This window comes from Nansenia antarctica (genome assembly GCF_963989245.1).
Source record: "Nansenia antarctica genome assembly, chromosome: 16".
NCBI classification, from domain to species: Eukaryota; Metazoa; Chordata; class Actinopteri; order Argentiniformes; family Microstomatidae; genus Nansenia; species Nansenia antarctica.
Window position 1 is genome coordinate 6,002,268 of NC_137686.1, and position 12,500 is coordinate 6,014,767.

At 54.0% G+C, this 12,500-nt stretch overlaps 2 protein-coding genes and 1 pseudogene across 3 annotated transcripts in view; all 3 read left to right on the plus strand.

The window, feature by feature from the left end:
• LOC308171702 (large ribosomal subunit protein eL8-like) overlaps positions 1–12,500 on the plus strand; it is a 507,482-nt pseudogene that overhangs the window by 55,610 nt on the left and 439,372 nt on the right. The gene's annotated exons all lie outside the window — the stretch shown is intronic.
• Positions 5,373–8,913, plus strand: LOC308171642 (protocadherin-8-like; the record flags this gene model as incomplete). The annotated part of the gene is made up of 3 exons (XM_080546519.1): positions 5,373–7,859; positions 8,075–8,294; positions 8,486–8,913. The coding sequence occupies 3 exons, from the start codon at positions 5,373–5,375 to the stop codon at positions 8,911–8,913; spliced, it is 3,135 nt and encodes a 1,044-aa protein (XP_080402645.1).
• LOC308171497 (leukocyte cell-derived chemotaxin 1-like) overlaps positions 10,857–12,500 on the plus strand; it is a gene marked incomplete at both ends in the record, with an annotated part of 11,153 nt that continues 9,509 nt past the window's right edge. Inside the window, 2 exon segments of the mRNA XM_080546363.1 lie at positions 10,857–10,928; positions 11,434–11,577. Of these exon segments, the coding sequence (XP_080402489.1) occupies positions 10,857–10,928; positions 11,434–11,577 (216 nt within the window).

Consider the following 12,500-nt stretch of genomic DNA (forward strand, 5'->3'; position numbering starts at 1 on the left):
GTAGCCTATAGGCAATTCAAAATGTTCTTAAACGTAATATTCAAGACAAATAGCGAGGCCTGGTGGAGTATTCATATTCTCAAAAAATAAATAAAAGTGCGCCTCGTTTTTGCACGCGAGCGGAGCAGAGGGCAGCCCTTTTTTAATTCCAACAACATTGTTTGTCGTTACAGTTATTGCTTGATTATATGATTATGTGCGCGATTCTTCCTTTTATAGGGGAACTTGTTAAACGTTTACCCCATTTAGCCTACAATTATGGGACTATAGGCTCCGAATGCACTCGACATCTGGAGTCTAAATTCAGCCCAGGAGACGGGACTCCATGTGACTCAAGTGTTCATCTCTTTAACCCGTTTAGGGAGCGAGCTGTTGAATTGGTCGGTGTGGTCACACTTATGTATCAATGGTCAGAGTGTTCTCCTCTCGAGCGTCTTCTCTGTGAGAGAGGCGATGATTGGATAATTAGTCGCTGAATCGCGCGAGGAACTAATTAGACGGCGGTGCGCGAGTGATGGCACGCGAGTTAGTTAGGCAAAGGTTAGTGGGGGGTTGAAGGGGCGCGAGAGAGGGGCTCGCCTGCCTGCCTTAGCCCTGCTCGGGCATCGATTATCTCAGACCCCCCTCCTCCCCTCCCACCCCTCCTCTCCTCCCTCCCCTCCCACCCCTCCCTCCCACCCTTCCTCTCCTCCTCCCCCTCCTCCCCTCCCACCCCTCCTCTCCTCCTCCCCTCCCACCCCTCCTCTCCTCCTCCTCTCCTCCTCCCCTCCCACCCCTCCTCTCCTCCTCCCCTCCCACCCCTCCTCCCCTCCTCCTCTCCTCCTCCCCTCCTCCCCTCCTCCTCTCCTCCTCCCCTCCCACCCCTCCTCTCCTCCTACTCCCCTCCCACCCCTCCTCTCCTCCTCCTCCCCTCCCACCCCTCCTCTCCTCCTCTCCTCCTCCTCTCCTCCCACCCCTCTCCCCACCCACCCCTCCTCTCCTCCCACCCCTCCTCTCCTCCTCTCCTGCTCCCCTCCTCCCCTCCCACCCCTCCCCTCCTCCTCCTCCCCTCCCACCCCTCCTCTCCTCCTCCTCTCCTCCCACCCCTCCTCCTCTCCTCTCCTCCTCTCCTCCTCCCCTCCCACCCCTCCTCCCTCTCCACCTCTCCCTCCCACCCCTCCTCCCCTCCCCTCCCACCCCTCCTCCCCTCCTCCCCTCCTCCTCTCCTCCTCTCCTCCTCCCTCCCACCCCTCCTCCCCTCCCCTCCTCCTCCTCTCCTCTCCTCCTCTTCTCCCTCTCCACCTCTCCCTCCTACCCCTCCCCTCCTCCTCTCCTCCTCTCCTCCTCCCCTCCCACCCCTCCTCTCCTCCTCCTCCCCTCCTACCCCTCCTCTCCCCCTCCTCTCCTCCACCCCTCCTCTCCTCCTCCTCTCCTCCCACCCCTCCTCCTCTCCTCCTCCCCTCCCACCCCTCCTCCCTCTCCACCTCTCCCTCCTCCCCTCCTCCCCTCCTCCTCTCCTCCTCTCCTCCTCCCCTCCCACCCCTCCTCCCCTCCCCCTCCTCCTCCTCTCCTCTCCTCCTCTCCTCCCTCTCCACCTCTCCCTCCTACCCCTCCTCCCCTCTCCTCCCCTCCCCTCCTCCTCTCCTCCTCCCCTCCCACCCCTCCTCTCCTCCTCCTCCCCTCCCACCCCTCCTCTCCCCCTCCTCTCCTCCCACCCCTCCTCTCCTCCTCCCACCCCTCCTCCCCTCCTCCTCTCCTCCTCTCCTCCTCCCCTCCACCCCTCCTCTCCCCCTCCTCCCCTCCTCCTCTCCTCCTCTCCCCCTCCTCCCCTCCTCCTCCTCTCCTCCTCTCCCACCCCTCCTCTCCTCCTCCTCTCCTCCCCTCCCACCCCTCCTCTCCTCCTCCCCTCCCACCCCTCCTCTCCTCCTCCTCTCCTCCCCTCCCACCCCTCCTCTCCCTCCTCTCCCCCTCCTCTCCTCCTCCCCTCCCACCCCTCCTCCTCCCCTCCTCCCCTCCCACCCCTCCTCTCCTCCTCTCCCTCCTCTCCCCCTCCTCTCCTCCTCCCCTCCCACCCCTCCTCCTCCCCTCCTCCCCTCCTCCTCTCCTCTCCCCCTCCTCCCCTCCCACCCCCTCCTCCTCCCCTCCTCTCCTCCTCCCCTCCCACCCCTCCTCCTCCCCTCCTCCCCTCCCACCCCTCCTCCTCCCCTCCTCTCCTCCTCCTCTCCTCTCCCCCTCCTCCCCTCCCTCCCCTCCTCTCCCTCCTTTCCCCACCGCTTATCAGACGGACAATAGAGACTAAATCGCCTCGTTTCCATCTCAATGAGTTAAGCCCCAACAAGAGGCAAGGATCAGGCGACCAACTCGAGACCTCAATATCCAGCGATAACTTGGGCAAATGGACTACAATGATTGGGGGGGGGGGGGGGGGAAGAGGGGGGGGTCTCAAAAATATTTTTTAAGAAAATGCTAATACCTCTCGTGAGTCGTGAAGAATAGAGGGGATTTTAGAGGCTCGCTCTAATTCTACTATTGTTGAACTCGCGTGCAGACGGGCGAGATTGACACACCAATCACGTGAGAGAATGAGAGGTGTGTGTGTGTGTGTGTGTGTGTGTGTGTGTGTGTGTGTGTGTGTGTGTGTGTGTGTGTGTGTGTGCGTGCGTGTGCATGTGCGCGCGCGCGCTTTGGGGTATAGTGAAAGCACGCTCACACAAAAGGCAGCTTTGGGTTTACGGAAGGTCTGTCCTGCATTCTAAAGAGAATCTAAACAGGTCTTAGCAGATCTTTCTCTGATTTTCTTTCTTTCTCTCTCGCTCACTCAAGCACACACACACACACACACGCACGCACACACACACACACACACACACACACACCCAGCACACACACGCACGCACACACCCACACACACACACACACACACACACACACACACACACACACACACACACACACACACACACACACACACAGTGACACACCACAGTGGCGTAATCCGTAAAGCGAGACTCAACATAGTGTAATTTGCCTTTGATTGCTCTCTCTCTCTCTGTGAGATCACTGAGCTGTCTATTAGAATCTGTTTATTCTAGGCTCATATAAGCAGGGAAAAACAGAGCGATTCTCCCAGCGTAGCCCGCGGTGAGCACCATCATACAACTGCATAGATTGGCTCTGCATTCACTTACATTACAATGGTTTCAAGAGCTGTTAAGCCTTTTAATAATGAACGTTTGGATAAAGACTATTGTTTTCACAATAGCCTACTTAATGTTGCCGATTGTTGCAAAGAATTTCCCCCCCAAGTATGACAACGTATCTAAGAATATATAACAAGTTCCTCTATACGTGCGGTGGTCTCTGGCTGCGGCTTCTGTGGGACATTTTGAGGGCAGATGGGTTCTTTAAATGGTGCCAAATGATATGAGCTCATTCTTAAGGCAAGTGTTCCTCAGTGTGTGTGCGTGTGTGTGTGTGTGTGTGTGTGTGTGTGTGTGTGTGTGTGTGTGTGTGTGTGTGTGTGAGAGACAGAGAGAGAGAGAGAGAGAGAGAGAGAGAGAGAGAGAGAGAGAGAGAGAGAGAGGAAGAAAGAGGAAAATCTCTTAAAGACCCGTGACGGAGGCCATGCCGTTCTCTAAATGTATTTTAATATGAGGTACCCCCATGTCCCGGACGATCCTCCCCCCCATCTCCCCCCTAATGAAAGAAGAAGTTGTGGCCGGGGCCGGGGCAGTAGGGGGGGGGGGGATAGAAGCCGCATGTGGCGCTGCCTGGCTCATTATGCTGCAGTTAGGCGAGGGGGGCTGTCTGCGAGCAGCGGGGGTGAGGGTCCCCACAGGGGGTGAGGGTCCCCACAGGCCGGCTCACAGCACAATACACCCGCCGACAGGGCTGCAAAGGGAGACCCTGCCACGGCATTATACCGCTGCTACTAACGAGGGCTTCATACGCCTTTGATATCATCTCACCATTGAAATCCCGATAAATCCCCCCTCGCTTACAGCCAAATCCCATTTGCAACGGGTGTGTGTGGAGGTCTGTGTGTGTGTGTGTGTGTGTGTGTGTGTTTCGCCTTCACCTGCGCGCGGCACAGCCCCCCTGTTCTGGCAGGCGAGGGCGGAGAGAGGCGCGCGAGGCGCTGACACGCATGTTAAACCGGGTCCCGGGACACCGGCTTTCATTAACGACCCCCCCCCCCCCCCCTCTTCAGCTCACACGACATCGCGTGAGCTCGGGTGGAATTAGAATACAATCAATGTTTAAGTGGAAAGAGTGAATGTAGCCATTTATATTGAGCTAAATCTGATCTGAAAACAGTTATTGCATTGCAACACTCATGGGGGGACGTTAATCAAAGACCACGCGCGCCACTGGGAGAACAGAGTTATGGAATTATGAATTATGAGTGGCAACGACGCAAATGTCACCTGATGTCTGTCTCCGGTAACAGGTTTTGTTGAACGCATTGCTATACGTTGAAATCAACGTTTTTAAGCAATTTCTCGCAGATATTGCCGTTTTCATTTCGTACTGTCAGCATTTCACACGCAGTTCTATAGTCTTTCTCCAGGGTGTGTGTATTGTGTACGTGTTAGGTGGTGAGAGGGGCTATTCAGGGAGATAGAAGAAACTATCCTCATTATGTGAAGCCTCAAATGTTTCAAAGGGTTTTCAACCAAACATAAGACGCAATGTCAAACGGACCAAGTTGGACTGTTATACGAATCAAATAGGCTCAGGTTGCCAGATAGGCTTTTTCTGCATAGAAGGACAGTAAAAACATCTAATAATGTCATAATACTGAATGCTATAGAAGGAACATTGAACACTGAGTACAGTAAGTTATTCAAATGCTTTGTCCTCTAGCTCAGGGACACTGCGCATCCCTGTGCCCCCCCGTGCTATTGCGCAGAGTCATTTAATAGACCAAGGAACATAAACAAGCAACGGAAACTAAAATATATTAAATCAAGCCCCGCGTTTAGCCCACTTATCGGTGCCAAGTTTCCCCCGCACAGTCCAGGAATCTCTAAACAGGCTTAGAGGTCTTTTAGAAGAAGCCCCCCTTTCCCGTTTCAGAGCGGTGATTGGTCACAGTGCAACTCATTTGCATACCGCGCCGTATAAAGCCCCCCGTCACTGCAGCCCCTCCGCGCTGGAAGAGCACACCTCGGAGAGAGAGAGAGAGAGAGAGAGAGAGAGAGAGAGAGAGAGAGAGAGAGAGAGAGAGACAGAGAGAGCACAACACAGTGTACACATTCCAAAACCGCAAGCAATTGCAAGAAATTGCAATTGGACAGGTGCTTTTGTTTTATGCAATAGTTGGAGTGAAGTGCAGACACTTTTAGTGGATCTTTTCAGATTTTTTTACTTCTTTTTTTATTTGCGAGATGATGGGTATGAGAGGGATGGGATGGAACTGGTGGGTGTTGGTGGTGTGCACCTCACTGGCTATCCTGCTGCCCGCTCTCACGCAGGGCAAGACAGTGAAATATCAGACGTTTGAAGAGGACGCCCCGGCGACTGTCATCGGAAACTTGGCCAAGGACATCTCCTCCTCCAGTCCCTCTTCTTCGGGCTCCTCCAAGACAAATTTCAGGATGATGAAACAGTTCAACTCGTCTTTCATCCGCCTGAGAGAGAGCGACGGACAGCTGACCATCGGAGAGAGGATAGACCGGGAGAGGATCTGTCAACACACCCTTCACTGCCTCATCGCCTTCGACGTGGTCAGCTTCTCCAAGGAGCAGTTCAAACTCATCCACGTCGAGGTGGAGGTCAAGGACATCAACGACAACTCCCCCGAGTTCCCCCGGACAGAGTCGAGTCTGGAGATCTCCGAGAACACGGCAGTGGGCACCAGGATCCCGTTAGACTTCGCCGTGGACGAGGACGTGGGGCTGAATTACATCCAGAGCTACCAGATATCCGTGAACAGCCACTTCACCATCGACGTGCTCAGCAGAGCCGACGGGGTTAAATATGCGGAGCTGGTGCTGATGAAGGAGCTGGACCGGGAGCTGCAGGCGTCTTACGCGCTGGACCTGGTCGCGACGGACGGCGGCCACCCGTCCCGCACGGGAACCACGCGCATCAACCTCACGGTGAAGGACTACAACGACAACAGCCCGGTGTTCGACCGGAACACTTTCTCCGTGGACCTGCCCGAGGACGCGCCGGTGGGCTTTCTGCTACTGGACCTGAACGCAGAGGACCCGGACGAGGGGCTGAACGGAGAGGTGGTGTACGGCTTCGGTCCTCAGGTGCCCTCCGAGATACGGCAACTTTTCAGAGTGGACCGGAAAACCGGACGGCTCACCCTGGAGAGTCCCGTCGACTTCGAGAGTAAGAAAACCTACGAGTTCGACGTCCAGGCGACGGATCTGGGTCCGAACCCGAGCCCGGCCATATGTAAGATAGTGGTGCAGGTGCAGGACGTGAACGACAACGCGCCGGAGATCTCCATCACCCCCATGACGTCCATCACGGCGGGCATCGCCTACATCACGGAGGCGGCGGCGCGAGAGAGTTTCGTGGCCCTGGTCAGCACCTCGGACAGGGACTCGGGTGCGAACGGACAGGTGCACTGCACTCTCTACGGCCACGACCACTTCAGGCTGCAGCAGGCGTACGAAGACAGCTTCATGATCGTGAGCACTATGCCGTTAGACCGGGAAAAGATCCCCGAGTATAATTTAACCGTGGTGGCAGAGGATTTAGGCTCTCCGCCGTTCAGAACCATCACCCAGTACACCATCCGGTTAACCGACGAAAACGACAACGCGCCGGTGTTCAGTAAACTTGTCTACGAGGTAGCGGTGGTGGAGAATAATGCACCGGGGGCCTATATCACCACCGTGGTCGCCAGGGACATGGATCTGGGGCATAACGGGAAAGTTAGTTATAAGCTGGCGGACTCCTACTTTATGGGCGCGCCGGTGTCGACGTTCGTGTCTCTGGACCCGGCCAGCGGCTCACTTTACGCGCTCCGGAGCTTTAACTATGAGGTCATGAAACAGCTCGAGCTGCGCATCACGGCCAGCGACGGTGGCCACCCGCCCCTCACCGGCAGCGCCACCGTGAACGTGAGAATAGTGGACCAGAACGACAACCCGCCCGTCATCACGCAGCCCGCGCTCAGCAACGGGTCCGCCGAGGTCCTGCTGCCCCGGGACGCGCCCTCGGGCTACGTCATCACCCGCGTGGAGGCACGAGACGCAGACGAGGGCGTTAACGCAGAACTGTCCTACAGACTCGCCCCCACCGGGGAACCGGGGTCGGTGTTCTCCGTTAACAAAGCCACCGGAGAGGTCTACCTCAGCCACGCGCTCAGCATGCACGACGTGGACGAGACCCTGCGCGTGACCGTTACGGTGAGTGACCACGGGAGGCCCGCGCTCACCGCCACCGCCACGCTCCACTTCCTAATCGTCGCGGGCGCCCCGCCGAGCGACCGGACCGTGTACCGGACATCAAGCAGCGCAGATGACATCCTCGCGCAGTGGGACCTGTCGGTGGTGATCATCGTGGTCCTGGCCGGGAGCTGCACGCTCCTGCTGCTGGCCATCATCCTCATCGCGACCACCTGCAACCGGCGCAAACGGGACAAGAGCGCCGAGGACAGCGACTCGTACGGGGAGAAGGACTGCACGCTCGACAGGGGGGGTAGGAACCACGGCGACAACCCGCTGCTGCCTCTCCACGGGACCACCGGTGCAGTGGGAGGGTTTCACGCGCACACGTACTCCTCAGGCCACCCCGGGGGGTTTACATCAGAGGCCCACCCCGGGGGAAGCGAGATGTGCTCGGCCTCGGAGGACGGTAGCGAGGTCCCCTGTGTGTATGACACGGACAGCAAACCCCGCGGAACCAAACATGAGGTGAGATACTGTGACATCTGAGTGTGTGTGTGTGTGTGTGTATGTGTGTGTGTGTGTGTGTGTGTATGTGTGTGTGTGTGTGTGTGTGTGTGTGTGTGTGTGTGTGTGTGTGTGTGTGTGTGTGAGAGAGAGAGAGAGAGAGACCTAGATGTGCAGTACTTTCTCAGTGCGTCGGCCTATTGTTAATCACTTGTTTTTCTCTCTCCGCTCTGCAGGGTTACTCCACCCTGCCCGGCTACGGCACTGGGAAAGAAGCAGTGAGACCGATCACGATTTGGAAGGGCAACTCGTACACGACCATCTCTGCCAGAGACCCTGCGTTCAGCGGGAAGGACAGCGGGAAAGGCGACAGCGATTTTAACGACAGCGACAGTGACGTCAGTGGGGACACAGGCCTAAAGAAAGACGGAGTTCCACCCATGGGGGGGCAAAGTGGTAAGGAGCTAAAAATACATGACTGAAATTCAACTGAACATCAAATAAGTGATTGTGTGTATGTGTGCGCGCACATTCAGATCATAGAAATAGGCTTATAGATAACATCTCTCTCTCTCTCTCTCTCTCTCTCTCTCTCTCTCTCTCTCTCTCTCTCTCTCTCTCTCTCTCTCTCTCTCTCTCTCTCTCAGGACTGTGGGCGTGTACCAGTGAGTGTAAGATACTGGGCCACTCGGACCGCTGTTGGAGTCCCTCAGCTGTCCGGGCCGCCACCGGCCCTTCCCCCGGGCCCGGCCTCGGCCTCTCTCCCGCCCCGAACCACATGTCCTCCTTCAGCAACCTCTCCAAGACCGGCTCGCTGCCCCGAGACTCCCTACGGAGGGACAACTACTACCAGGCACACCTCCCCAAAACAACGGGCTTGCAGAGTGTGTACGAGAAGGTGCTGCACACGGAGTTCGACTATGTCCTGGTCACCCCCCCCAGGCCCGTCCTGGTCACTCCCCCCAGGCCCGTCCTGGTCACCCCCCCCAGGCCCGTCCGGGTGCAGGAGATCAGCGACATCAACATCCCCGTCTACGCGCCGACTACGACACGATGTCCCACTAACGAAGTGTAACGGGGAAACAGAGCTGAGCGTTCAAAAATCAGATAGCCTATAATTTAATTTCAAAATCATGACAATGAGAATCACACATTGCTAGAAATGTATATGAGATTATTTGTTGTTATGTAAATGAGTTGATATCCTAATATTTGTGTATTTTGCATTTTGAAATGTTTCAATGTACAAGCTGCATTTGGACTCTGTCCAATCACTAAGACTTCTGTTGGACATTTACTGTGGATCTTATATGCAATGTTTTGTACATAAAGAGAGTTTTATTTTTTTATAATAGTAATGGTTAAAAATGTAAATATGAATTGTAATTATTGATCCTTAAGCATGCCTACTATTTAAATGGCCCAGAAACTATGCAGTTTGAGGCCGGAGACCCTATGTATCAAGTTGATAACATGTGTATGAATTTATTTGAATGCAATAATGTAATTATTAAGATTTTCTATCACGATATTCGAAAGAAAATAAACGTTGAAATACCGTTTTGAAACCTTCATCTTGTTTCTAACGTTTGTATTGCAAGAGGAAGCCGATAGGTCTACTCATGGGGGATTGGAAGTGCAGTAATCAACGCTTCTTATTGCTTCTTATAGCATCACTGGGCTGAATGACAATGAAGTAAAGCCTCTCATCCTACCGTTTGAAGCCGACAGATGTCGCTGTTGTAACAGCAGAGCTCAGTGGCTGAGAGAAGAAACAGCATCGTAGGAATCTGTTAGCTTAAAGCTGCCCTTAGATAATTGCTGATGTAAGGTCAATTCACAGCACCCTTCCTTGATGTAATATGATTCATGTAAAATCAGTATTAGGTCTTAAATCTAAAGGAATGCGCAGAATGAGTTAGGCGCACCACTCCCATGCACTCGTAAAAGCGCACCAGGTACAGTAGCATCTATAGGCAACTGTTTACACCTTAACTAACCTCCTCTGTATTACGAACACGACAGCCTCAGTCTAACGAATGGCTTTGGAATAAAATGGAAGTTACATGATGACTGTCGTGCCGGAAACAAGACGACCCGTCTCCATGGAGATGTGTAGGTTCCCAGGGTCTGGCTGAGTGATGGTGGTGGCTGTAGATACTGTACTCTCTCTGTTAGCTCGAGGCAGGGTGACACATTCCACAAGAGTCACCTCTGACCTCTGGCACTGGTTGAACCTCGAAAGAGAGAGGCAGGGAGAGAGAGAAAGACAAAGAGGGACCTTTAAGGTATAGGCTTTGACGCAGGCGCAGTCAAATTCCCTTGTAAAAGATTAGTAGGGTGATATGAGATAGCCTCCTCTATGCACGAGCAAAACGTAACTTTTTTTTTTTACAAGGGAGTGTGGATTAAGATCAAACACACTTTTCCTTTGATTATGCACAGTAGTCCAATGCATAAGTAGGCCTAGCGATCTAACTTTTTAATGTGAAAGATAGCCTAAAGGCAAAGGCTCAGAGGGGCCTGAAAAAGAGATGGTGTACGGTACGCTTGCCAGCAGCTCGGCTTGTTCTTTCTCGATCGCACACACATCAATAGAGCGACCTCCACATTCCGCAGCGGAACCCCTGTCCTGTCCCGGGACAGCAGGGCGCGCGCCAGAAGACGCACCGTTGGAAAACAGAAACCGGTGTGGCGCGCGCATACCTTCCACCTGGTCGTTCCCCGGGCCGGTAATATAACACCCCTCACATGAATGAGCAGGGTTGTTTCTCCCCATCCCAACGAGAGAGAGAGAGAGAGAGAGAGAGAGAGGTAAAGAGAGAGAAAGGGAGGGAGAGAGAGAGAGAGAGGGAGAGGAAGAGAGAGAGAGAGGGAGAGAGAGACAGAGAGAGAGAGAGGGAGAGAGGGAGAGAGAGAGAAAGGGAGAGAGAGAGAGAGAGAGAGAGAGAGAGACAGAGAGAGAGGGAGAGAGAGAGAGAGACTCCTCTGCTCAGGCGTTTAGTCCCATTCGCAGCTATGGCCGGGAGCTTGGAGAAAGTGCCTATCGCCTCCGCGGGGCCCGAGGACCTGCAACAGTTTATGCCTCCGGTAAGTAGCCCGTGGGACACGAAATTCATGCATTTCAGATTTCAGATGAAAAGTCAGATTTGCCTGCTTGCTTTCAGAGTAGGCCTACCGTGAGTGCACGGACAACCCACGATCACGCATCTGATGTACATTTGAGCGAGGGAGTCTATGCATATGCATTGTTAATTGACTGCCTGCGTTATTAATGCATGACCATACTGCCATATACCATGATCTTATAGGCTAGCCTATATAGCTGGAGTCTGATTTCCTCCGACTAAATGTGTTACGTGACAGCTGCACCGATAGGCTACAGCTACACTAGGCCATCTCGTTTCATCTGACCTCGTATCTGTGTGTTTACCTACTCCTTTTCGGACATGTTAAGTAAATAGTGTTTTTTGTTTTGTTTTTTCTTGTTTTTGTTTTGTTTTTTCTTGTTATAACTATTTCTTTTTTCACATGTTCGAAATAAGGCTTTCATTCATTCATTCATTCATGCATTCATTCATGTGTGGGTGCCCAGGCGTACAGCGCCGTGGCCGTGAAACCACCGGGCGCCACCGGGCGGCTGCTGAAGGCCGGGGTCGCCGTGCTGATCGCGGGGGCGATCCTGCTGCTGTTCGGGGCCGTCGGAGCCTTCTACTTCTGGAACAACAACGACAAACATGTATGTAGGGCCTGCGATTACTGTTCACTTTACTGTCTCTGGTTATACAGATACTATACTCAAGGCCCGCACACTATAGCTAGAAGAACAGTAGCTATTCGATCTTTGGTAGCTGGCCTACCTACCGTTTATTTAGACAGGTCACTATGTTGACAAAGTCGTAAATTGAAGTGCCACAGTAAAGGTCTACTGCCACTGTCTGGTGTGTAGTGGTCTAGTGGAGGTGAATGGAGCCTTGTGTGCGACTGAGAAGCCCGGGGGGGGGGGGGCCGAGGGGGGGCGGGGGGGGGCCGAGGGGTCCGGTTGATGCCCCGGGGGCGAGAGGTGCAGCGCACTGAGAAGGAGGTGTCTTTTTCGAAGACAAAAATAAAAGAACATTATAGCCTACTTTGACTCAACTTAAGTGCTGATAATACATTTAGCGAAGACCTGCTGGTCCTGGAGCACTCTCTGTCGGATTCATTTGGCTGGGAGGGAATTTCTCAACAACGGGTTTTATGAACTTCTGCATGTAGCTAGTCATGTAGTCTGCTGAATGACCTCAATTGCTGCCACCAATGCGTCTTGTGGGTCTGTAAAAACGTTGACTATGTGTGTGTGTATGTGCGTGCGTGTCCGTGCGCGCGTGTGTGTTTGTGTGTGTGTGCGTGCGTGTGTGTGTGTGTGTGTGCGTGCGTGCGTGTGTGTGTGGGTTGTGTGTGTGTGTGTGCGTGCGTGTGTGTGTGTGTGTGTATGTGCGTGCGTGTCCGTGCGCGCGTGTGTGTTTGTGTGTGTGTGTGTGCGTGCGTGTGTGTGTGTGTGTGTGTGTGTGTTTGTGTGTGCGTGCGTGTGTGTGTGTGGGTTGTGTGTGTGTGTGTGTGTGTGTGTGCGTGCGTGCGTGTGTGTGTGTGTGTGTGTGTATGTGTGTGTACGTGTATGTGTAT